The sequence below is a fragment of the Hylobates moloch genome, unplaced genomic scaffold (assembly GCF_009828535.3).
Source record: "Hylobates moloch isolate HMO894 unplaced genomic scaffold, HMol_V3 SCAFFOLD_16, whole genome shotgun sequence".
NCBI lineage: Eukaryota > Metazoa > Chordata > Mammalia > Primates > Hylobatidae > Hylobates > Hylobates moloch.
Genome location: NW_026652291.1, coordinates 71,404,879 through 71,429,871, shown reverse-complemented (window position 1 = coordinate 71,429,871; position 24,993 = coordinate 71,404,879). Strand labels below are relative to the sequence as shown.

The window sequence follows — 24,993 nt, the reverse complement described above, 5'->3', positions numbered from 1 at the left end:
CTCGATCTCCTGACCTCGTGATCCACCCGCCTCGGCCTCCCAAAGTGCTGGGATTACAGGCGTGACCCACCGCGCCCGGCCAGCTTTTATTTTTTAATGCTTGAATCATGGGGGAAATGAAGGAATGATAAGGTTGACAAAATTATTTTGTTCATCGGATTTGGTCCATTAATTGAAGTCAATAATGTTCAATCAAAAAGTTACCAGAGGTCTGGGCGTGGTGGCTCATGCCTGTAATCCCAGCACTTTGGGAGGCCGAGGTGGGTGAATCACCTGAGGTTGGGTGTTCGAGACCAGCCTGACCAACATGGTGAAACTCTGTCTCTATTAAAAATACAAAATTAGATGGGCGTGCTGGTGCATGCCTGTAATTCCAGCTACTCGAGAGGCTGAGGCAGGAGAATTGCTTGAACCCAGGAGGCAGAGGTTGCAGTGAGCCAAGATTGTGCCATTGCACTCCAGCCTGTGCAACAAGAGCAAAACTCCATCTCAAAAAAAGAAAAAAAAAGTTACTAGCAAAATAAACAGTAGGTAGTTATGTAATTTTGGAGTAGGCAGGGTCTTTTTAGGCATTATCACTAAAATAAGAAATCTAGGGCTGGGTGCAGTGGCTCATGCCTGTAATCCTAGCACTTTGGGAGGCCAAGGCAGGCAGATCATGAGGTTAGCAGATTGAGACCATCCTGGATAACACAGTGAAACCCTATCTCTACTAAAAATACAAAAAACTTAGCTGGGCATAGTGACATGCACCTGTAGTCCCAACTACCAGGAGGCTGAGGCAGGAGAATGGCTTGAACCCAGGAGGTGGAGGTTGCAGTGAGCCGAGATTGTTCCACTGCACTCCAGTCTGGGCAACAGAGCAAGGCTCTACCTCAAAAAAGAAAAAAAAAAAAAAAGAGAGAGAGAGAAATCTAGGCTGGCCGCCATGGCACATGTCTGTAATCCTAGCACTTTGGGAGGCTGAGGCAGGAGGACCACTTGAGCCAGGAGATCAGCCCGGGCAACATAGAGAGACCTTGTCTCTACAAAAAAAGAAAAAAGTTTAAATTTTAAAAAAGTCCTAAAGGAGATTCACGGATCTAACTACATTAACTTTAAAAACTTGTGCATGTCAAAAACATCCATGGTTTTGTGATATATACATCATGCACAATTCCTGACTCGTAACTCCTATAGTCCTTGTTATAATGTTGGGGTACATTAGGCCTCAGGAAACAATCTCTTTCTGACCTTTTCCAGTCCTTCTTTCACCTGCCCAAGGCAGGACTCTAATCTGATTGTGGGTTAAAAGCCCTCATTCCAGAAAGAAGCCCCGCCCATACCCTAGAAGAAGGAATGTTACACAGTGAGGCCAAGAAAAATCTGGACAGGCCTTGTTAGGTTTCGATCATGTGCTTTTTGTCCAGTCACATTTCTACATGGTTGTCAATCATCCCTATGTAATGAAGCCTCCATAAAAACCCACAAGGATAGGGTTTGGAGAGCTTTCAGATAGCTGAGCATGTGGTGGTTCCTAGAGGGTGGTATGCCCAGGGAGGGCGTGGAAGCTCTTCGCCCCTTTCCCCATACCTCACCCTACACATCCCTTCATCTCTGTCCTTGGTAATATCCTTTATAATAAACCAGTAAACATAAGTAAGTGTTTCCCTAAGTTTTGTGAACCACTCCAGCAAATTAAACAAACTCAAAGAGGGAACTCCAACTTGAAGCCAGTCAGTCAGAAGTTCCAAAGGTGCAACTGGGGCACCTGGTGTCTTGGGGACTGAGCCCTCAACTTGTGGGATCTGACACTATCTCCAAGTAGATAGTGTCAGAATTGAATTGGAGAACATCCAGCTGGTGTCCACTGCTTGGTGTGTGCGGAAAAACTCAAACACCTTTGGTCATAGAAGTCTTCTATGCTGATTATTGTTGTGGTGATGTGAGAACAGAGGAAAAACATGGCTTAAAAGAGTTTTCCGGCCGGGCGCAGTGGCTCACGCTTGTAATCCCAGCACTTTGGGAGGCCGAGGCGGGCGGATCACGAGGTCAGGAGATCGAGACCACAGTGAAACCCCGTCTCTACTAAAAATACAAAAAATTAGCCCAGTGTGGTAGCATGTGCCTGTAGTCCCAGCTACTAGGGAGGCTGAGGCAGGAGAATGGCGTGAACCCGGGAGGCGGAGCTTGCAGTGAGCCGAGATTGCGCCACTGCACTCCAGCCTGGGCGACAGAGGAGACTCGGTCTCAGAAAAAAAAAAAAAAAAAGAGTTTTCCTGAAATAACATCATGATCTAAAATTAAAAGGCAGGCTGGCTGCGGTGACCCATGCCTGTAATCCCAGCACTTTGGAAGGCCAAGGCAGGACGTTCACTTGAGCTCAGGGGTTCGAGACCAGTCTGGCCAACATAGTGAAACCCTGTCTCTACTAAAAAAATACAAAAATTAGCCAGGCATGGTGGCATGTGCCTGTAGTCCCAGCAACTCGGGAGGCTGAGGCAGGAGAATCACTTGAACCCAGGAGGTGGAGGTTGCAGTGAGCTGAGATCGCTCCATGGCCCTCCATCCTGGGCAACAGAGCAAGACTCCATCTCAAAAAATAAATAAACTAATTAATTAAAATTAAATATAACTTTATCATGCCTAACAAAGGGTTTCTTTCTTTCTTTTTTTTTAAACAAAAGACAAGGTCTTGCCCTGTCACCCAGGTTGGAGTGCAGTGGTGGGATCGTAGCTCACTGCAGCTTTGACTTCCTGGGCTCAAATGATCCTCCCACCTCAGTCTCCTGAGTAGCTGGGACTGCAGGTGTGCACCACCACGCCCAGCTAATTTTTGGGTTTTTTTTTTTTTTTTTTTAAGAGATGGTGTCTCATTATGTTGCCCAGGCTGGTCTGGAACTCCTGGGTTCAAGCGATCCTCCCACCTCAGCCTCCCAAGTGCTGGGATTACAGGCATGAGCCCCCATCCCCAGCACAAAGGGCTTTTATGTTTAATATATAAAGAGATTTCACAAAGTAACAGTAAAATATATAGGCTAAGAACAGAAATAGTTGCCGGGCACGGAGGTTCACGCCTATAATCCCAGCACTTTGAGAGGCCAAGGCGGGGGGATCATGACGTCAGGAGATCGAGACCATCCTGCCTAACGCTGTGAAACCCCGTCTCTACTAAAAATACAAAAAATTAGCCAGGCGTGGTGGCGGGCGCCTGTAGTCCCAGCTACTGGGGAGGCTGAGGCAGGAGAATGTCGTGAACCTGGGAGGCGGAGCTTGCAGTGAGCCGAGATGGCGCCACTGCACTCCAGCCTGGGCGACAGAGAGAGACTCCGTCTCAAAAAAAAAAAAAGAAAAAAGCAGAAATAGTTAATTTATAAAAGAAGAAATAACAAATATGAAATTAACAAACAAAAGTTCAAAGTCACTGGTCTTTCAAGAAATACGTATTTGGCGGGGTTCAGTGGCTCATGCTTGTAATCCCAGCACTTTGGGTGGCCGAGGCGGGCAGATCACCTGAGGTCAGGCATTCAAGACCAGCCTGGCCAACATGGTGAAACCCTGTTTCTACTAAAAAAATACAAAAATTAGCCAGGCATGATGGCGGGTGCCTGTAATCCCAGCTACTCGGTAGGCTGAGTTGGGAGACTGGCATGAACCCAGGAGGCAGAGGTTGCAATGAGCCGAGATTCTGCCATTGCACTCCAGCCTGGGCGACAGACCAAGACTCCATCGCAAAAACAAAAAAACAAAAAACAAACAAAAAAAAACTCATGCTGGGCCGGGCGTGGTGGCTCATGCCTGTAATCCCAGCACTTTGGGAGGTCGAGGCGGGTGGATCATGAGGTCAGGAGATTGAGACCATCCTGGCTAACACTGTGAAACCCCGTCTCAATTAAAAATGCAAAAAACTAGCCGAGCCTGATGGCGGGCACCTGTAGTCCCAGCTACTTGGGAGGCTGAGGCAGGAGAATCTCTTGAACCTGGGAGGTGGAGCTTGCAGTGAGCCGAGATCGCGCCACTGCACTCCAGCCTGGGCGACAGAGCCAGACTCTGTCTCAAAAAAAAAAAAAAAAAAACCTCATGCTGAAGAATAGAAATATACTTTGTAATATATATGTTGATCTTGAGTACGCCAGAAAAATACTATCTGAGGCATAGGCACGGGAAACATTTAAGAGGATATTTGCCAAAACATGAAAAGTGATTTTCTCCAACTAGTGGATTATGAATTATTCATTTTATCAGGCCTATCGCATCTAATAAATTTGGACAGTGACAGATAATACGTCTTTTTTTTTTTTTTTTTTTTTTTTGGCAAAGTCTCACTTTCTCACCAGGCTGGAGTGCAATGGCGCCATCTCGGCTCACTGCAACCTCTGCCTCCTGGCTTCAAGCGATTCTCCTGCCTCAGCTTCCCGAGTAGCTGGGACTACAGGTGTGTGCCACCATGCCCAGCTAATTTTTGTATTTTTAGTAGAGACAGGGTTTCACCATGTTGGCCAGGATGGTCTCCATCACTTGACCTTGTGATCTGCCCACGTTGGTCTCCCAAAGTGCTGGGATTACAGGCGTGAACCACCGTGCCTGGCCAATATGTCTTTTTTGATTGCTATTGTACCATGACCCCATGTTGGCCTTAAAAATGTTTATTTGGTATTTATAAGAGACATTGGTGCTTTCTACCCCACATTCCTTTCCCCTCCTTTCCTTTCTCACAACTCCAGTTTTATCCAGGTGCTCACATTCTTCTTTTTTTTTTTTTTTTTGGAGATGGAGTCTCGCTCTGTCGCCCAGGGTGGAGTGCAGTGGCACGATCTCAGCTCACTGCAACCTCCGCCTCCCGGGTGCAAACAATTATCTTGCCTCAGCCTCCCGAGTAGCTGGGACTACAGGTGCACACTGTGATGCCCAGCTAATTTTTTGTATTTTAGTAGAGACGGAGTTTCACTGTGTTGCCCAGGCTGTTCTCGAACTCCTGAACTCAGGCAATCCACCCGCCTCGGCCTCCCAAAGTGCTAAGATTACAAGTGTGAGCCACCACGCCTGGCCAACATTCTTCTTTTGGTTTGGGGAGGCTAACCCCAGTCGCAGGCCCAGAGGTAAATCTTTTTTTTGTTGTTTGTTTTTTTGTTTTTTTAAGGGACAGGTCTCAACGCTGTCACCCAGGCTGGAGTGCAGTGGCAGGATCATAGCTCACTATAATCTCAAACTCCTGAGCTCAAGGGATCCCTCCTGTCTCATCCTCTTGAATAGCTGAGACTACCGCTCCTGGTTAATTTTTTCTTTCTTTCTTTTTTTTGAGACGAAGTCTTGCTCTGCCATCCAGTCTGGAGTGCAGTGGCACGATCTCGGCTCACTGTAACCTCTGCCTCCCGGGTTCAAGCAATTCTCCTGCCTCAGCCTCCCAAGTAGCTGGGGCTAAAGGCGCATGCCACCACACCCAGCTAATTTTTTGTATTTTTAGTATAGACAGGGTTTCACCGTGTTGCCCAGGCTGGTCGTGAACTACTGAGCTCAGGTAATCTGCCTGCCTCGGCCTCCCAAAATGCTGGGATTGCAGATATGAGCCACCATGCCTGGCCAATTTTTTTATTTAAAAATTTTTATTATTGCTTATGTATTTATTTTGAAATAAATAACAAACATTTAAAACACAAATAAAACACTTAAAACCCATTTATTTATTTTGAAATAAATAAAAATTTAAAACACTATTAAGTAAAACACTTAAAACACTATTAAAACACACTATTAACTATTTGCAATCATAAGATTTTACCTTCATGTAGCTAAATCTGTTATAAGGTCTCACTCTGTCACCCAGGCAGGAGTGCAGTAGTGTGATCGAGGCTCACTACAGCCTCAACCTCCTGGGCTCAGGTGATCCTCCCACCTTAGGCTCCTGAGTAGCTGGGACTACAGGCGCACACCATTATGCTCAGCTAATTTTTTGTAGAGACACGGTTTCACTTTGTTGCCCAGGCTGATCTCGAACTCCTGGGCTCAAGTGATCCTCCTACCTTGGCCTCCCAAGCAGCTAGGATTACAGGCGTGAGCCACTGCGTCCAACCACAGGGGTAAATCTTGATTGGGCGAAGTCTTAGACTCTAAGCCAGTCATGGTTATATTAGTCCCCTTGCCAGGGATTGTTTAAGAGTGAGGAGGTAACCCATTTCTAGTCCATGAAATACGAGAAGTATATGAGAGGGAGGGGTCGCTTCTGGGCAGGGTTTTTTTTGGGGGGGGGGAGTTTTTTTTTTGAGACAGAGTCTCTCACTCTATCACCCAGGCTGGAGTGCAGTGGCGCAATCTGGGCTCACTACAACCTCTGCCTCCCAGGTTCAAACCATTCTCCTGCCTCAGCCTCTCGAGTAGTTGGGATTGCAGGCATGTGCCACCACGCCCCCTAAATTTTTGTAGAGACAGGGTTTCACCATGTTGCCTAGGCTGGTCTTGAACTCCTGACCTCGTGATCCACCCGCCTTGGCCTCGGATTACAGGCATGAGCCACCGCGCCCAGCCTGGGCAGGGTTTGTTTTTTTTTTTCTGCTTGTGGATGTTGTTATGTCAAGATGTAAAACCTGGAAATACTGAAGTAATCTTGGATCATGAAGAGAACCAGCCTTGGAATGAGGTTGTTACTGAAGGGGGCAGAGTGGAGAGTTGGAGGAAATCTGGGTCCTTGATGACACCCCATTACCCACTGGTTGTACTATGCCCAGAAATACCTAGTTTCTTGATTTTGTTGTTGTTGTGGTGCTGGTGGTGGTAAAATAACAAATTTCCTTACTGCTGAAGTTTATTTGAATTGATGTTATCTGTTACTTGCAGCTAAAGGCATCCTGATTGATACAGTATATCTTGGAAATAACAGAGTTCAGCAATCTTTCTATAGAGAATTTTACTGTAGCATAACTCCTGTGGAGTAGGAGGAAAAAATTAGGATCCACAGGTTATCCAAAACAAAAAGGGATCTTCTAGAATTTGAGGAAGTGAGAAATTGGCAAAAATATGTTTTGGTGAAAACTTCTTTGATCAGAACATAATAAAAGGAAAGGAATTAAACATTTTTCTTCTATAACTAAATAATTGTCATTTTATATTAAAATTTTTTTCTAGAAAAAACTTGATTTTTGTTTGACAAAAATGTTCAAAGCAAGTACTATTTTTTATTTTTAAAATTTAAAAATAACATTCATTATTCTCTAAAATTTTACTCTTTTCTAAAATCTTTCAATACATTTGTTTTTGAAGCACACTATTAACTATTCACAATCATAACATTTTACTTTAGTGTAGCTAAATCTATTAAGTAATCAGACAGCAATTCAGCATAATTAGTTCATTACATTTGCATAGAAGTAGATAATTTCATAGAAATCTATCAAAACAAAATGAAAAATTGATTATTTGGTTACAAATATTAGAAGAGTGGTTCACCTTTAATATCTTCTTTATTTTATCAGTAGCAGAAAAATCTGTTATGTAAACTTTTCTTAACTTCTTTTCTTCCGAAATTCCTTAATTTCTATAACTTGGCCTTTTCACAGTTGTTAGAATCAGTTACTGACAATTCCTTTTTATCATTCACAAAATATAGCTGGAGACCTTTGCTCAGAAAGGAAAGCTCTGGTATTAATTAACAAGTTTATGGTTTCAAGATTGGGTTCTGTACTCGTGTGAGTTTTCAGCTATGAATTATAGCTGCAGTAATTACCATGCCTTTGTTGATAATTTTAGTTGAGTTACTGGTATTTTAGATCCTACCTCTTTTTTTCATAACTAATGATTTTAAAGTTTTGGCATTTGGGAATTACAATGTTTCTGGCCTTTGTTTAATTTGTTTTTCTTTTTTTTTAGATAGGGTCTCACTCTGTTGCCCAGGCTGGAGTGCAGTGGTTTGATATGGCTCACTGCAGCCTCAGCCTCCCTGGGCTCAAGTGATCCTCTCACCTCAGCCTCCCAAGTAGCAGGGACCACAGGTGTGTGCCACCATACCCGGCTAATTTTTGTATTTTTTGTAGAGATAGGGTTTCGCCATGTTGCCCAGGCTGGTCTTCAACACCTAGGCTCAAGCAGTCTTCCCACCTCAGCCTCCCAATGTGCTAGGATTACAGGGGTGAGTCACCACGCCCAGGATGGACTTTATTTAAAAGTTGAAATTTAAAACCCTTGGTTAATGATAGGAGGCATTTCAGGTGGTTCTCTGTGGCACTTCTCAACCTTTGTCCACAAGGACGCACTTGGCCTTCCTATCAGTTATATGTAAATCCCTCTCATTTATTGTAGCTCCACTTCTTTCTCTCCACCTAGGAAGAGCTTTGCAGACATTACCTTTAATCTAAAAACAAACCAATAGGAAATAGTGGCACTTTTAGTCAGTAACAAATTACTGGAACATTCCTCCTGACACTTCATCACACTACAATGACACCACATGATGCCTCATGACTCCCAGTGAAAAAGACTACTTTAGTAGTCACCGCAATGCACTGGGAAACAAGAAACAAAAGACAAAAAATAAAGTCCCTCCCCCACATTTTGTAGAGTAACCTTTGTTGGAGCAGTAACTTAACCTTTCTATACTTCAGTTCTCCTTACATACAAAATGAAAGCTACAAGAAGTTCTTATGAAAATATCAGTTACATGGTTTTTTAAATTTTTAATTTTTATTTATTATTTTCTTTTTGAGATGCAGTCTTTGTCACCCAGGCTGGAGTGTGGTGGCATGATCTTGGCTCACTGCAACCTCTGCCTCCCGAGTTCAAGCAATTCTCCTGCCTTGGCCTCCCGAGTAGCTGGGATTACAGGTGCGCACCACCTCACCCAGCTAATTTTTGTATTTTTAGTAGAGATGAGGTTTCACCATGTTGGCCAGGCTGGTCTTCAACTCCAGACCTCAGATGATATGCCCCCCTTGGCCTCCCAAAGTGCTGGGATTACAGGTGTGAGCCACTGCGTCCGGCTAAAATATCAGTTAAGTTTAATATTGTTTTGAGAGCTTCACTTCAATAAAGTAGGATGGAGGGCCTAGCAGAGTAGAGAGGGATTCAAATGTAGAAGGCTTGAAATCATAGGCTGAGGAATTGAATCGTCATGTAATGGGGGCTTGTAAAGATTACTGAACAGGGTAGTAGCATAATCATCAATACTGTGTTTTAGGAGGAAAACTTGCAGCAGTGTGTAAAATAGGAGAGAGTGATGGAAAATAGTAGAGTCAGGAGAGTATTGCAAAGGTGTAGACAAGAGTTGACGGTGATGGTAATTGCTGTGAGAATTGGAAAAATTGGACTAATTAAAGAGGTATGGAGGACAATCAATTGTAGAAGCCATAGGATTTGGTTGGATATGAGGAGTAAGGGAGATAAGGATTTCTTTTTTTCTTTTTTGAGACAGAGTCTTGCTCTGTTGCCCAGGCTGGAGTGCAGTGGCGCAATCTCGGCTCACTGCAAACTCTGCCTCCCAGGTTCAAGCGATTATTTTGCCTCAGCCTCCCGAGTAGCTGGGATTACAGGAACGCGCCACCACGCCTGGCTAATTTTTGTATTTTCAGTAGAGATGAGGTTTCACCATGTTGGCCAGGATGGTCTCGATCTCCTGACCTCAGGTGATCCGCCCACCTTGGCCTCCCAAAGTGCTGGAATTACAGATGTGAGCCACAGCGCCCAGCCCCTAGAGTACGGATTTCAATGGGTTAAGGGTTTCTGGTCTGAACATCTGAAGATGCCTTTCCTTAACTGAATGCAAGCTCAGGAACGTGTGGATTCTAGGATTAAGTATGATTTTCTCCTGTTATTTGAAATGCCTATGGATCCCGTGTGATGCTTACCACCTGGACAGTTAGAGTAGGTGTGGGGAAATTTCTTCGAACAAAGGAAAGGAATATTTTTGTAATGAAAACAGCTCATTTTTATAGTTCGCAACCATTAGTGCCCCAAACTCTGAGGTAGTTATTACCTCGCCAGCAGTAAAAGCTTGATTATAGTCCCTGATTACTGACTGTGTGAAGGTCCTTGTTTCCAGCAACTTCCATAGGCAAAATGATGTTAATTGTGATTAATTATCGTGTGGCATAATACAAAGACCAGATGATGTATTATGGCTTCCGGAGGGCGCCTGCATCGTTTTTCGCTGGAGCCCTCGGGGCAGGGGAATTGGAGAGCTCCCTGGGCGGCCTTTGGCCCTTCCCTGGTCAGAGCCCGCCAGCTGCGAGGTGCCCCCAGCCATGAGGTCTGGGTCTTCAGGCGCTCCCGACTTCGGTGCCTTGACCTTGGACGGAAGGTGGTGTTAACCTTCCTTGCTCACGGACTCAAGCGTTCTGCGCCGGGGACGGGGCGGGACCGCCCTTAGGCCCCGCCCCTTCGCCTCCGCCTCCGCCTCGTCCCGCCCCGCCCCGCTCCTGGCCGCCGGCTCCCTCCGGCAGCAGGGGGATGCGCGCCTGCGCCGGCCCTCGCCTCGGAGCAGCCATGATGGTGGGTGTTCTCCGCGGCGCCGAGTCCCGGGAGCGCGGTGGGGGCGGCGGGCGCGGGGCGAGCGCGGGGACCGCGCCAGCCTGGCACTAATGTCTCTTTTTGTGTCTCCCCCATCTCATCCTTTTCCCCGGCGCGCCGTGCCCGCCGACCCCACAGGAAGGCCTGGACGACGGCCCGGACTTCCTCTCAGAAGAGGACCGCGGAGTAAGTTCTGCCTCCCTTTGGCTCGCAGGACCCTCCTCCCCAACCTGGGTCCACGGGTGTGGTACGGGGAGGGGTCCCCAGCCGCGCGGCACTCCCTCCCCGTAGTCCTCCTTTCGGTTTCGTCGCTGCACCGCGCCCCACCCTCCCGCAGCCCTTCCTCCCTGGGGGCCGCTAGGTTCCGATTCCCGGGGACCCGAGGCGCTTTCTTGTCCCCCGCCGCTGTTCGGGCCTTCTGGTGGACCTCCACTCCCACCCGGGGCGGGGTGCAGGTGGCGAAGTGGAAGTGGAGGCGGGAGCTGGAACGCCCCCACCCTCCCTCGCCACTTTGGGGCCATTAAAACCCATTCTCGGACCTTCCCAGCGGCACCCTCAGTTTTCACCCGGTGTGGACATCGCGAACTCGCTCCTGCCCACCCTTCTGTCTCTCTCAAATAGTACGGGTGTAGTCTACATTACCATTTTGCAAGGATTTTTACAGTAGCCGAATCAACTCCTGACCGGTGCTCTACTAGATTATGCAAAGTGCAGGTAGCCCGTGGTATCTTTACTTTTTCTAATATCCAACAAATCCTGTCTTTGGCAGGATTTCCTTATTCTCCTTAGCTTCTTTGAGGTATGTTGACAAATACTGTTGATAATTGTATATACTTAAGGTATACATTATATTTTAATACACGAATACATTGTGAAATGAGTACCACAGTCAACCTAACATATCCATCACATCACCTAGTTACCAGTTTTTTTTGTGAGAACATTTGAGATCTAAACAAATTTCAAGTATGTACCCTTTGACCAACATCTACGCTCCATCCCCTCACCCCCCCACATACACACCCCGCCAGGCCTTTGATAACCTCCATTCTACCCTTGGTGTTCTGAGGTTAGTTGCGTTCTACTTCAGAAAGCCTTCCGGGCTCTCATTCCTCCCTCCCACCGCACTCTCCACCCCCTTTTTCCTTGGCTGAAGGGTGGGAATCTTTATAGTCCCTGGTACAAGTGAGCACTTGGAAAATGTTGATATATGATAATTACCATTCAGCAAGGTTCCATGGTTCCTTCACATTTCACAGCCTGCACTTCAGTTTTCCCTTTTTCTTTTTCTTATCCGGTTTAATGTGAGAGAGACATCTGTTAGTGCATATTTGGTAGGTGATAAAATATTGTGGGATGTTATTGCTGTTTGTAATAACAGATGAGGTAGTTAGTGTGAACTGATGACTTTTATAAAGCTTTTATTTATTTATTTGGTTTTATGAGACAGTATCTCACTTTGTTGCCCAGAATGGAGTGCAGTGGCATGGTTATAGCTCACTGCAGCCTTGACCTCCTGGGCTTAAGTGAACCTCCCACCTCAGCCTCCCAAGTAGCTGGGACTACTGGCACGGGCCACCATGCCTAGCTAGGTTTTTGTTTGTTGGTTTTTTGAGACGGAGTCTTGCTCTGTCACTCAGACTGGAGTGCAGTAGCGCTATCTTGGCTCACCGCAAGCTCCGCCTCCCGGGTTCATGCCATTCTCCTGCCTCAGCCTCCCGAGTAGCTGGGACTACAGGCGCCTGCCACCATGCCCGGCTAATTTTTTGTATTTTTAGTAGAGACTGGGTTTCACCGTGTTAGCCAGGATGGTCTCAATTTCCTGACCTCGTGATCTGCCCACCCCGGCCTCCCAAAGTGCTGGGATTACAGTCGTGAGCCACCACGCCCCGCCTGTTTGTTTTTATAGAGACGGGGTATCACCATGTTGCCCAGGCCAGTGTCAAACTCCTGGGCTTAAGTGATCCTCCTGCGATGATAGGCGTGAGTCACTGTGCCCAGCCGAGCTTTTAAATAGTAAGAAAGATGGAGAAGGTGCTGCATACTTTTATAAATTAATTTCTCAGTGTAAACAAAGGCATTATTTAGAATTTCAGGTTAGAGCAAAAGCATCATATAGAATTACTAGTTGGTAAGATTTTTAGTTTCGGCCAGGCACAATGGCTCACACCTGTAATCCCAGCATTTTGGGAGGCTGAGGCAAGAGGATTGTTTAAGGCAGGAATTCAAGATCAGCCTGGGCAACATAGCAACACCCCATCTCTACCTAAAATTTTTAAGACGGGGCACGGTGGCTCATGCCTGTAATCCCAGCACTTTGGGAGGCCGAAGTGAGTGGATCACCTGAGGTCAGGAGTTCGAGACCAGCCTGACCAACATGGTAAAACCCTGTCTCTACTAAAAATACAAAAATTAGCTGGGCATGGTGGCGCATGCCTGTAATTCCAGTTACTCCAGAGGCTGAGGCAGGAGAATCACTGGAACCTGGGAGGTGGAGGTTGCAGTGAGCCAAGATTGCGCCATTGCACTCCAGCCTGGGCAACAAGAGCAAAACTCCGTCTCAAAAAAAAAAAAAAAAGAAAAAACAATTTTTTTTTTTTTTTGAGATGGAGTCTTGCTCTGTTGCCCAGGCCAGAAGGCCAGACTGCAGTGGCGCTATCTTGGCTCACTGCAAGCTCTGCCTCCCGGGTTCACGCCATTCTCCTGCCTCAGCCTCCCTAGTAGCTGGGACTACAGGTGCCTGCCACCGCACCTGGCTAATTTTTTTTGTATTTTTAGTAGAGATGGGGTTTCACTGTGTTAGCCAGGATGGTCTCGATCTCCTGACCTCGTGATCTGCCCACCTCGGCCTCCCAAAGTGCTGGAATTACAGGCGTGAGCCACGGCGCCTGGCCAACAATTTTTTTTTTAAACTTAGGCAGGCTTGGTGGTATATACCTGTAGTCCTAGCTATTTGAGAGGCCGAGAGCTTGAGAACAGTGAGCTATGGCTTGAGAGAGCCAGGGTGATAGAGTGAGGTCCTGTCTCTAAAAAAAAATTTAAAAATTGTATTTTGGATTTTAAAATAGGGGAAACTAGCAGAGTTACTTAATGAAGTGAGAGGAGTTGATTATAGCACAATTAAACTGATTATTCTAAATATAAAGCATATGACCTATAGATAACTTTATGTCCTATTTTTGGGGTCTACTAGCACAAGCAAACAGGGTTTGCTTTCTTGGAGGATCTTAATAATGTTCATTAAAAATATTAATTTTTGAGTATGTTGATGATGTGAAAAGTGTTTTTTGGTGAATATTTGTGTTCATGGCTTTATGCCTCCAGGAGGATTTGCTCATGGAACTGGAAGCCCTTAAGTAATTTGTCCAGAACTAGGAGTCCGCGACCATGCCCGGCTAATTTTTTGCATTTTTTTTTTTCAGTAGAAGCGGGGTTTCACCTTGTTAGCCTGGATGGTCTAGATCTCCTGACCCTGTGATCTGCCCGCCTCAGCCTCTCAAAGTGCTGGGATTACAGGCGTGAGCCACCGTGCCTGGCCACAGAAACTTTTTCATGTATTACAAAATTAAAGGGAGAGGAAGACAAAAGAGCACGCCTGACTGAGATGTTCTTATAGAATCCTGTAGATGAAAATTTTAATATGGAAATGGAAAAAAACATGAATTAGAACGCTTTTAGAACATCAGGATGGATATGTACACTTGCCCAGTTCTTCCTTATTTTTTTCCCGTGGAACTGGGTGAATCATAATAATTATATAATTATAGGTGGGCACAGCATAATCATTGTTTCATTATATTTATATTTCACTATATTTCATCATCCCTCTAAAGCCTTTAGTATCCCCCTTTTTGTAATGAGAAATCCGAACTTCAGAGAAACTAAGTTAGTAGTCTGAGGTCACACAGCAACAAATGGGAGAGCTGGACTTTAAACCACATTTCTGATATCAGAGCCACTGCACAGGTTTCTCAAAATGGCCTCGAAATACTTGCATTAGAATTACCTGGGGTGTTTGAAAATCAAAGTGAAAGTTTCTGGGTGTCACCTCCTCACTAAATCAGAATCTCTTAGGGTAGGGAATATACAGTATTGAAAACTGTTGGTCACACTTTAATCTCTTCAGCCCCACCTCTACATATGGGCAGATAACTGCATTTTTTTTTTTTTAATTTTTTTGAGACAGGGTCTCGCTCTGTTGCCCAGGCTGGAGTGCAGTGGCATGATCTCGGCTCATTGCAGCCTCCGCCTTCGGATTCAAGCAGTTCTCCTGTCTCAGCCTCCCGAGTAGCTGGGACTACAGGCACATGCCATCATGCCCAGCCAATTTTTGTATTTTTAGTAGAGACAGGGTTTTCACCATATTGGTCAGGCATGTCTTGAACTCCTGACGTCAGGTAATCCACCTGCCTCAGCCTGCCAAAGTGCTGGGAGTACAGGCGTAAGCCACTGTGCCCAGCTGATAACTTTTTTTTTTTTTTTTAAAGACAGTTTCACTCCTGTCGCCCAGGCTGGAGTGCAATGGCGTGATCTTGGCTCACTGTAACATCCACCTCCCGGGTTTAGGTGATTCTCCTGCCTCAGCCTCCTGAGTAGCTGGGATTATAGGTGCCTGCCACCACGCCTGACTAATTTTTTTGTATTTTTAGTAGAGACAGGGTTTCACCATGTTGGCCAGGCTGGTCTCGAACTCCTGACCACAGGTGATCTGCCCACCTCGGCCTCCCAAAGTGCTGGGATTACAGGCGTGAGCCACCGCGCCCGGCCAATAACTGCTTTTTTGACAAGCGCCCAAGGAGTTCTCTGTTTGTGCACTGAAATTTGATTACTGCTGCACAAAGTTAACCTGCTGTTTCCTCATTTTAGGAATAGAAATATCTGGCCTGTTTAAATTTCCTTACATTGTGTTTGTCCTGATAGAAATAGATTACCATAATTAGAACTTTTAGGCATTGCATTTTTAGTTTAGATCATCTTGTTGAGCCTTTTAAGGAAGGGAGTTTTGGCCGGTCACAGTGGCTCACTCCTGTAATCCCAACACTTTGGGAGGCGGAGGCAGGTGGATCACGAGGTTGGGAGTTCGAGACCAGCCTGACCAACATAGTGAAACCCTGTCCCTGCTGAAAATACAAAAAATTAGCTGGGCATGGTGGCAGGCACCTGTAATCCCACCTACGCGGGAGGCTGAGGCGGGAGAATCACTGGAACCCAGGAGGCGGAGGTTGCAGTGAGCTGAGAGCATGCCATTGCACTCCAGCCTGGGCAACAGTGCGAGACTCTGTCTCAAAAAGGGAGTTTTGACAGAGAAAAAGCATGAAGTACATATTGATATGAGTTGCAAAGGGAACAGCACATTCAAAAATAATAACTAGCATTTCATGTAAAGCAGGAAGTAAGCAAATTTTTTTTTTTTTTTTTTTGTCTAGACGGAGTCTTGCTCTGTCGCTAGGCTGGAGTGCAGTGGTACAACCTTGACTCACTGCAGCCTCCGCCTCCCAGGTTCAAGCTATTCTCCTGCCTCGGCCTCCTGAGTAGCTGGGACTACAGGCACACGCCACCACGCCCAGCTAATTTTTGTATTTTTAGTAGAGATGAGGTTTCACCATGTTGGCCAGGATGGTCTCGATCCCTTGACTTCATGATCCACCCGCCTCAGCCTCCCAAAGTGCTGGGATTACAGGTGTGAGCCACAGCATCCGGCTACAAGTAAGCAAAATTAAAGTTAGTGTTTTTAAATAAATCTTTAAGCAGCCGTACATTTTCATCATGATATTTCGATTAGAACAGAATCTTAGCGCCCTAAGAAAACATTGTTTTGGCTTAGCGCAGTGTCTCATGCATATAATCCCAGCACTTTGGGAGGCCGAGATGGGCAGATCACCTGAGGTCAGGAGTTAAAGACTTGCCTGGCCAACATGGTGAAACCCCATCTCTACTAAAAATACAAAAATTAGCTGGGCGTGATGGCTGGTGCCTGTGATCCCAGCTACTTGAGAGGCTGAGGCAGGAGAATCACTTGAACCCAGGAGGCAGAGGTTGCCGTGAGCCAAGACCATGCCATTGCACTCCAGCCTGGGCGACAAGAGCGAAACTGTCTCAAAAAAAAAAAAAAAAAGGAAAATACTGTTTTGTGAGAAATTTAAAAAGCAGGCTTCAAGAATACATAGTATTGAAAAATATTGGCCACATTTTCATCTCTTTAGCCCTACCTCTATATAATAGGTTTTTCTTCCCCAAATAAAGGACAGTAACATATTATTTAGTAAACAAATGAGCCCTTTGAATTGGACACATTTTTTTTCTGATGTGCTTGTTAAATAAGAACAGTGCATGCCAGAGTGATGGCATGATTCTCTTTGCACTTGATTTCAATTCTAAATAATATGTTTATTGTTTTCAATAATTACTTTAGGTGGAGTAACTGCTTGTTCTCCTGTACTCTTAGCCTTGCTCCTACCTCTGTATTCCTTATCTTCATTAATAGCATCACTTTCCAGTTGTGCCGGCAAGAAACTCTGAGTCATATCCTTCATTTTTATATCAGAACAGTCATTGAGGCCAGTTAATTTCACCTTGGAAAAGTTGTTTATCCCATCTTTCGTGTGCATGGTCCCATTTAAGTTCCTTGCTTCTTCCTGCTTGGATTGTAGCAATACCTCTCCTTAGTCTCTGTCTTTAGTCTTTCTACTTTCCAATTCAGTCGTCAAATTACTTATATTACTAAAATGATTAAACCATATAGCACCTTAGTGAAAAGGACTTCCTTGGACCCCATTTTTTTGGGGGGTAAGGTCCAAACTCCTTAGGCTAACATTCAACTCTGTTCCTAACCTTTTCTCACTGGCTTCATTTCTTAATATCCCCTCCCCTATATTCTAGTCTACTCCCCATTGCCCAAGTACATCTACACTTGACTGTTTTATGCATGCATTTCAGTGTTTTTTTTTCCCCTCACCTTTTCTTTCACTTGAAATTCAACTTGAATTTGGCCCAGATGCTTGCATTTTGTTTTGCACCTGCACACTTTTTAGCTTAAACACATGCCACATTTATTGATAGTTATTTCACATAAAAATGTGACATATATTATGTTGGCTGAGGATGAAAAAGATGAATAAGACAAAGTTCCTGCCCTGAGACCATCACAGTGTAGTGAAGGAGATAGGGTTATAATCCCTTGTGATAAAGTGTATGGGAGTACAAAGTAAAAGTGTTCAACTTTAGGGGAAGGGATAGTAGTAAAGACATAATGATAGTTACACACTTACATAGCATTCACTGCATGTCAGGGACTTTACATATAAACTCAATTCTCAAATCCCTATGAAATACACCTACTGTTATTCCTATTTGGGAAAGCAAAACTGAGTTGCAGAGACATTAAATAACTTGTTCAAGGTCATACAGCCAGTAGGAGCTGTGGTCAGATAGGCAATCTGGCTCTAGGGCCTGGCTCTTAACCACTGTGCTATTGGTCTGCTTTCCAACAGAGAGGATGGCATGTGTTGGTAATTTGGTTCTCCTAGAGCACCTGTTCTTACTGGAGCAGAGGTTGCAAAGGTACATGCAGCTAGTACAGACAGAGTATATAGTGCATAGTGAAAGACTCCAGGTGGTGGGAAGTACTGAGGAATTTTTTTTTTTTTTTTGAGACAGAGTCTTGCTCTATTGCCCAGGCTGGAGTGCAGTGGCGTGATCTCGGCTCACTGCAAGCTCCGCCTCCTGGGTTCACGCCATTCTCCTGCTTCAGCCTCCCAAGTAGCTGGGATTACAGGCGCCTGCCACCACGCCCGGCTAATTTTTTTTTTTTACATTTTTAGTAGAAATGGGGTTTCATGGTGTTAGCCAGGAAGGTCTCGATCTCCTGACCTCGTGATCCGCCCACCTGGGCCTCCCAAAGTGCTGGGATTACAGGCGTGAGCCACCGTGCCTGGCCAGTACTGAGGAATTTTAAGCTAGGAAAGACATGTCCAGGCCGGGTGCAGTGGCTCATGCCTGTAATCCCAGCACTTTGGGAGGCCGAGGTGGGCAGACCACCTGAGGTAAGGAGTTCAACACCAGCCTGGCCAATGTGGCAAAACCCCAACTGTACTAAAAATACAAAAAAAATTAGCCAGGTATGGCGGTGAGTGCCTGTAATCCCAGCTACTAGGGAAACTGAGGCAGGAGAATCGCTTGAACCCAGGAGGCAGAGGTAGCAGTGAGCCAAGGTCACACCACTGCACTCCAGCCTGGGCGACAAGAGCGAAACTCCATCTCAAAAAAAAAAACATAAGGGAAAGACATGCCCAGGTGAAAATAGCATTGTAGATTATTCTAATATAGAGGATACATTGATGCTTCCTTTCAGAAAGCAAAGAAACCAGTTAACAGGCTAATGCAACAGTCCAGATGAGAAATGACAAAGGTAGAACCAAGGCAGTGGAAGAGGGCTGAAGGAAGGGATGTAGTAAAGAGATGTTTAGGAGATAGAATAGACAGGACATAGTGACTGAATAAGTAATACATGGGCTGGGCAAGGGAGAAGGAGAAAACATAGAATATAGGAAGGAAGAGCAGGATTAGAGGTTAGGTCATTAAGTCTGGTTCCAGGTATGTTGGATTTAAAGTGCCTGTGAGGCATCTCACCCGCCCCCACCAAAGTAGAATGTAAGATCTGTAAGGTTGAGGGTTGTATCTCTTCACTGCTGTCTCCCTAACATGTAGGACAGTGCTTGATACATTGAGGGCACTCAATTGTTTAATAAGCGAATACATCAGGTGGCTATGTCTAGTTGGTAACTTGAAATTCAAATTGGGAACTTAGAATAAAAAGTCTGAATTGGAGATATAATTAGGAATTATTAGTTGAGAATGGCTGATATTTCCAACATTAGCTAGCACCCAAGGGAAACCAGCATTTAAGGACCAGAGCAAAGATGATTGCTTAATGGCGCTGAGAGGGGTAGGAGGCGAATCAGAGGAGACTTCAGGAGTTGAGAGAAGCTGGCGCAATGGCTCATGCCTATAATCCAAGCGCTCTGAGAGGCTGAGGCAAGAGGATCACTTGAGCCCAGGAGTTTGAGACCAGTCTGGGATCTGTAGAGAGATCCTGTCTCTACAAAAACTAAAAATTAGCAGGGTGTGGTCACACATGCATTTAGTCCTAGCTACTTGGGAGGCTGAGGCGGGAAGATTGCTTGATCACAGGAGTTCGAGGCTGTAATGAGCTATGATTGTACGACTGCATTCCAGCCTAGGTGACAGAGTGAGATGCCCGTCACCATTTTCTTTTTTCTTTTTTTGAGGGAGAGTCTCACTTTATCACCCAGGTTGGAGTGCAGTGGCACAATCTCAACTCACTGCAACTTCTGCCTCCCAGATTCAAGCGGTTTCTTGTGTCTCAGCTTCCTGAGTAGCTGGGATTACAGGCGTGCACCACCACGCCCAACTAATTTTTGTATTTTTAGTAGACACAGGGTTTCACCATGTTGCCCAGGCTGGTCTCAAACTCCTGGCCTCAAGTGATCCTCCTGCCTCAGCCTCCCAAAGTGCTGAGATTACAGGCATGAGCCACCACGGCCGGCCCCATCTCCAGTTTTAAAAATAATGATTTTTTTTAAAAAGTTGAGATAGTTTTAAGAAAGGAGTGGTCAGAATAATACCAAGGCGGAATACTGCAGAGAGGTCAAGAAGACTGAAAAATATCATTGGTTTGGAAATTAGGTACTCATGTAAAGAATTTTGTTTTTGTTTTTGTTTTTTGACATAGTCTTGCTCTGTTGCCCAGGCTGGCATGCAGTGGCACCATCACAGCTCAATGCAGCCTCGACCTCCTGGGGCTGAAGTGATCCTCCCACCTCAGCTTACCAAGTAGCTGGGACTACAGGCATGTGCCACCAATGACCAGCTGTGAGGCAAAATTTATTTGTAAAAAGGTGTGTTGGTGGGCCTGAGAGAATAAACAGCTGCTGGCATTTATTTCTCTGGGCTGAAGGAGGCAAGTTCACTTGTTGAGGGTGGGGTGTAATGTGGTAGTAAAAGTTGGAATTGTTGCTGCAGGGAATCAAAAGGGGAGCTGAGCAGAGTTGAACAGGATTGGACTGCTGAGTGGTTTTCAAAGAGCATATGCAATTTGGAGACCATTAATTTGAAATGGAACAGTACAAACAATGGTGACTTTTCTCTAGCCATGCTCAGCAGCTCAAATGTAAATGTTGAAGATTATATTGATCTTGAGGCCAGGTGGCTCATGCCTGTAATCCCAGCATTTGAGAGGCTAAGGTGGGAGGATCGCTTGAGCCCGGGAGTTCAAGCCTAGCTTGGGCAGCATAGTGAGACCTCATCTCTATAAAAAAAATAAATAAATAAAAGTAGATCCTGAGTATGGGAATTTGTGAGCCAGGTATGGTAAAAGAGCAGTGAGAGTTGAAGGCACCAGCAGGAAAGGTATTGGAATGGCATTCGTGGAGTGGATTGGAAAAGGAGTGAAGCAGAGGGAGTGCCGACAGACTGGAAATAAATGGAAAGATCACAGGACTGGAGGTGTTGATGAGGTTACATTGTACGTGTGGTAAAAGTGGTGGGGAGAAAGCAGGAAGCAGTTAATTTTATATTACATAAGATTGATTGTCTTCCTCATCGCAAACATATTTCTTGAAGGCAGGGCTTTTTGTTCACTTTAAATCTTCCACAATACCTGGGACAGTTGTTTGCGTATAAGTGCTGAAAAAAAAGTTTATTAAATAGCCGCATATTACTGTATTGCCTAGAGAGTCAAGCGTTTATTCTATCTCTCTCTCTCTCTCTCTCTCTATGTATGTGTGTGTATATATATATATATATATATATATATGTTTTTTTTTTTTTTCGAGACAGAGTTGTGTTCTGTCACCGAGGCTGGAGTGCAGTGGTGTGATATCAGCTTACTGCAACATCCACCTCCTGGGTTCAGGTGATCCTTCTGCCTCAGCGTCCCGAGTAACAGGGACTACAGGCATGCACCACTGCACCCAGCTAATTTTTGTATTTTTAGTAGAGACAGGGTTTCACCGTGTTGGCCAGGCTGGTCTCGGACTCCTGACCTCGTGATCTGCCCACCTCGGCCTCCCAAAGTGTTGGGATTACAGGCATGAGCCACTGCGCCCGGCCAATCAAATTTTACTTCTATCATGGGGTTTTTGATTGATCGTACTGTAATTACCTGAAAATAGTTTTGTAGCCCAGTTGTGGTTACCACCTTTCTTTCCTCTTCCCTCCTTTACATTCCACAAATATTTGTCAAGAACTTCCATTGGGAATATAGCAATGAACAAAACAGACAAAAACCTGTGTCTTCATGGAGCTGAATTACAGTCATGAAGAGACATTTTTAAAAAGTAAAGTATATTAGGTTTTGAATAAGCATTGTGAAGAAAAATGAGGGAGGAGTAGGGATTTTTGGGCTGGGAGGGGAGGATGGTTTGAGCTGCACTTTTAGATAGGGTGGCTAGGAAAGGCCTTCCTGAGGAAGACTTAAGGACTTGAAGGAAGTGAGCTGTGCAGATACGTATCTGGGGGCAGTGTTCCAGGCAGAGGGAAACAGCGGGTGCAAAGACTCCCTGAGACAGCAGCATGTTTGTGTGTTCAAAAAACAAGGAGGGCCAGGTGCAGTGGCTCATACCTGTAATCCCAGCACTTGAGATGCCAAGGTGGGTGGATCACCTGAGGTTGGGAGTTCGAGACCAGCCTGGGCAACATGGTGAAACCTCATCTCTACTAAAAATAGAAAAATTAGCTGGGCGTGGTGTCGCACGTCTGTAATTCCAGCTACTAGGGAGGCTGAGGCAGGAGAATTGCTTGAACCAGAGAGGCGGAGGTTGCAGTGAGCCGAGATCGCACCACTGTACTCCAGCCTTGGCGACAGAGCAAGACTCCCTCCCCCCTGCCCCCCCTCCCCGAGAAAAGGAGGCCACATGGCAGGACTATAGTGAGCCAGAGGAGTGGTAAATTAGATGATACCAGATGGAGATTTTATAGTGCCTGGTAGGCCACTGTAAGGTATTCAGCTTTTCTTCAAGTGGAAACTCCTTAGATTTTAAGCAGAGAAATGATTTCTAGTTTAATGATATCATAGTGGTGGCCCTGTAGGGAATAAATGTTTAAGGGGCAAGGGCTAAAGTAAGAGATCAGTTGGGAGACTATTTTAAGAGTCAAAGTTATTTTCTTTCTTCCTTCCTCTTTGCCCCATCCCATCCACTCATCCATCTCTCTACATTTGCTTTGCTGTCAAAATGTGAACAACTGACTTCTTAGGGATGTTCTAAGCTAGATACTTCATAGTACACTAGTCAGTATAGTAACTAGTAGTGAATGTCTTCCTAAGTCTTTTTTTTTTTTTTTTTGAGACGGAGTCTTGCTCTGTCCCCCAGGTTAGAGTGCAGCGGTGCAATCTCAGCTCACTGCAAGCTCTGCCTCCTGGGTTCAAGCGATTCTCCTGCCTCAGCCTCCCAAGTAGCTGGGACTACAGGTGCCTGCCACCACGCCCGGCTTATTTTTTGTATTTTTAGTGGAGACGGGGTTTCGCCGTGTTAGCCAGGATGGTCTTGATCTCCTGACCTCATGATCCGCCTGCCTTGGCCTCCCAAAGTGCTGGGATTACAGGTGTGAGCCACCGCGCCCGGCCCAAGTCTTTTTTTTTTTTTTTTTTTTGAGACAGGGTCTCACTCTGTCACCCAGGCTGGAGTGCAGTGGCACAATCAGCCCACTGCAGCCTCAGCCTCCTGAGTAGCTGGGACCACAGATGTGCACCATTATACCCAGCTAATTTTTAAATTTTTTGTGGAAACTAGATCTCACTATGTTGCCCATGCTGGTCTCCTGGCCACAAGTGATCCTTCTGCCTTGGCCTCCCAACATACTGGGATTACAGGTATAAGCTACCACGCCCAGGCTTTTACTAAGTAATTATATGTGGAACAACAGGTCACAGGTCAGGGTCTTTAAATTGTTCTTCTAATGATACTACATTTATGTTATTTAATCCATATTTTTTTTGTTATAATCTTTCTCTTGACCAGTGACACAAATGTTTAACCTAGTCAGCCTCTGACAAAAGACAGTCCAATGTTTATTGTTCCAGAAAAAAATTAAGCCATTGAATGTACTCTAGTTAGAAATTTCTTAAAACTGAACTCATTCGTTGCAGAAAGTTGATTAAATTTTTTTTACCTGAGACAGTCTTGTTCTCTTGACCAGGCTGGAGTGCAGTGGTGCGATCTCGGCTCACTGCAGCCTCTGCCTCCTGGATTCAAGCAATTCTCCTGCCTCAGCCTCCTGAGTAGCTGGGATTACAGGCGCCCACCACCATGCCCGGCTACTTTTTTTTTTCTTTTTTGTATTTTTAGTAGAAACAAGGTTTCACCATGTTGGCCAGGCTGGTCTCAAATTCCTGACCTTGTGATCCTCCCGCTTTGGCCTCCCAAAGTGCTGGGATGACAGGCATGAGCCACCACACCCAGCCGATTAAATTTTTATGAAACGCAAGTTGCTTGACTCCGGTCCTTAATAAAACCCTCTAAAATGACTGACTTTTTGCTAAACTGAGAAGAAAATATGCCTGGACAATTTGTATACATTTTATCTAATGAACACTAAATCTCACACCTGTAATCCCAGTGGTTCGGGAAACCAAACGGGGTCAGGGGGAGGATCACTTGAACCCACGAGCTCAAGACCAGCCTGGGCAACATGGTGAGATCCCACCTCAAAAATTAGCTGGGCATGGTGGTATGCGCCTGTAGTTCCAGCTACCTGGAAAGCTGAGATGGAATGATCGCTTGAGCCCAAGGAGTTCGAGGTTAAAATGAGCTATGATCCTGCCACTGCATTCCAACCTGGGCAACAGTGCAAGACTCTGTCTCTTTAAAATTAAAAAATCTATAGTATATTGTATCAGATTTAAGGTGCAGTTGATTGAAAGACTATCTTTTTTTTATGTACCACTAAGAAAAAAAAATGTTGCTAGTTAAATTGTAATTTGTCATCAATTGAAAGACATTCCTGGCTAGGCATGGTGGCTCACACCTGTAATCCCAGCACTTTGGGAGGCTGAAGCAGGTGGATCATGAGGTCAGGGGATCAAGACCATTCTGGCCAACATTGTGAAACCCCGTCTCTACTAAAAATACAAAAATTAGCTGGGTGTGGTGGCGCATGCCTGTAATCCCAGCTACTCAGGAGGCTGAGGCAAGAGAATCACTTGAACCTGGGAGGTGGAGATTGCAGTGAGCCAAAATCACGCCACTGCACTCCAGCCTGGTGACAGGGCGAGACTCCACCTCAAAAAAATAAAAATAAAAAAAGACATTCCTATTTCAGATATGTTATAACAAATATGCATCTAGAATTGATGAACCATGATAGCATGTTAACTTTTCAGTGATATTTTATACTGATGGTGGGGGGTGATTTTATTTTGGGGACTGGCTTTTCCATTATACATCTTGTTTATTAGAAATAGGATAGAAATAGGCCAGTCATAAGTCTTGTTACAGGCTCACGCCT

The 24,993-nt window shown here is 45.2% G+C and overlaps 1 protein-coding gene across 2 annotated transcripts in view; it reads left to right on the top strand.

Annotated features, from left to right (window-relative positions):
• Positions 1 to 10,392: 10,392 nt before the first annotated feature.
• Positions 10,393 to 24,993, top strand: part of SNX6 (sorting nexin 6) — a 58,123-nt gene continuing 43,522 nt past the window's right edge. For both annotated transcript variants that reach the window (XM_032179866.2, XM_032179865.3), the window contains exons 1-2: positions 10,393 to 10,452; positions 10,609 to 10,656. In XM_032179866.2, the coding sequence (XP_032035757.2) occupies positions 10,411 to 10,452; positions 10,609 to 10,656 (90 nt within the window). In that variant the 5' untranslated portion in view covers positions 10,393 to 10,410. The remainder of the gene's footprint in view (positions 10,453 to 10,608; positions 10,657 to 24,993) is intronic.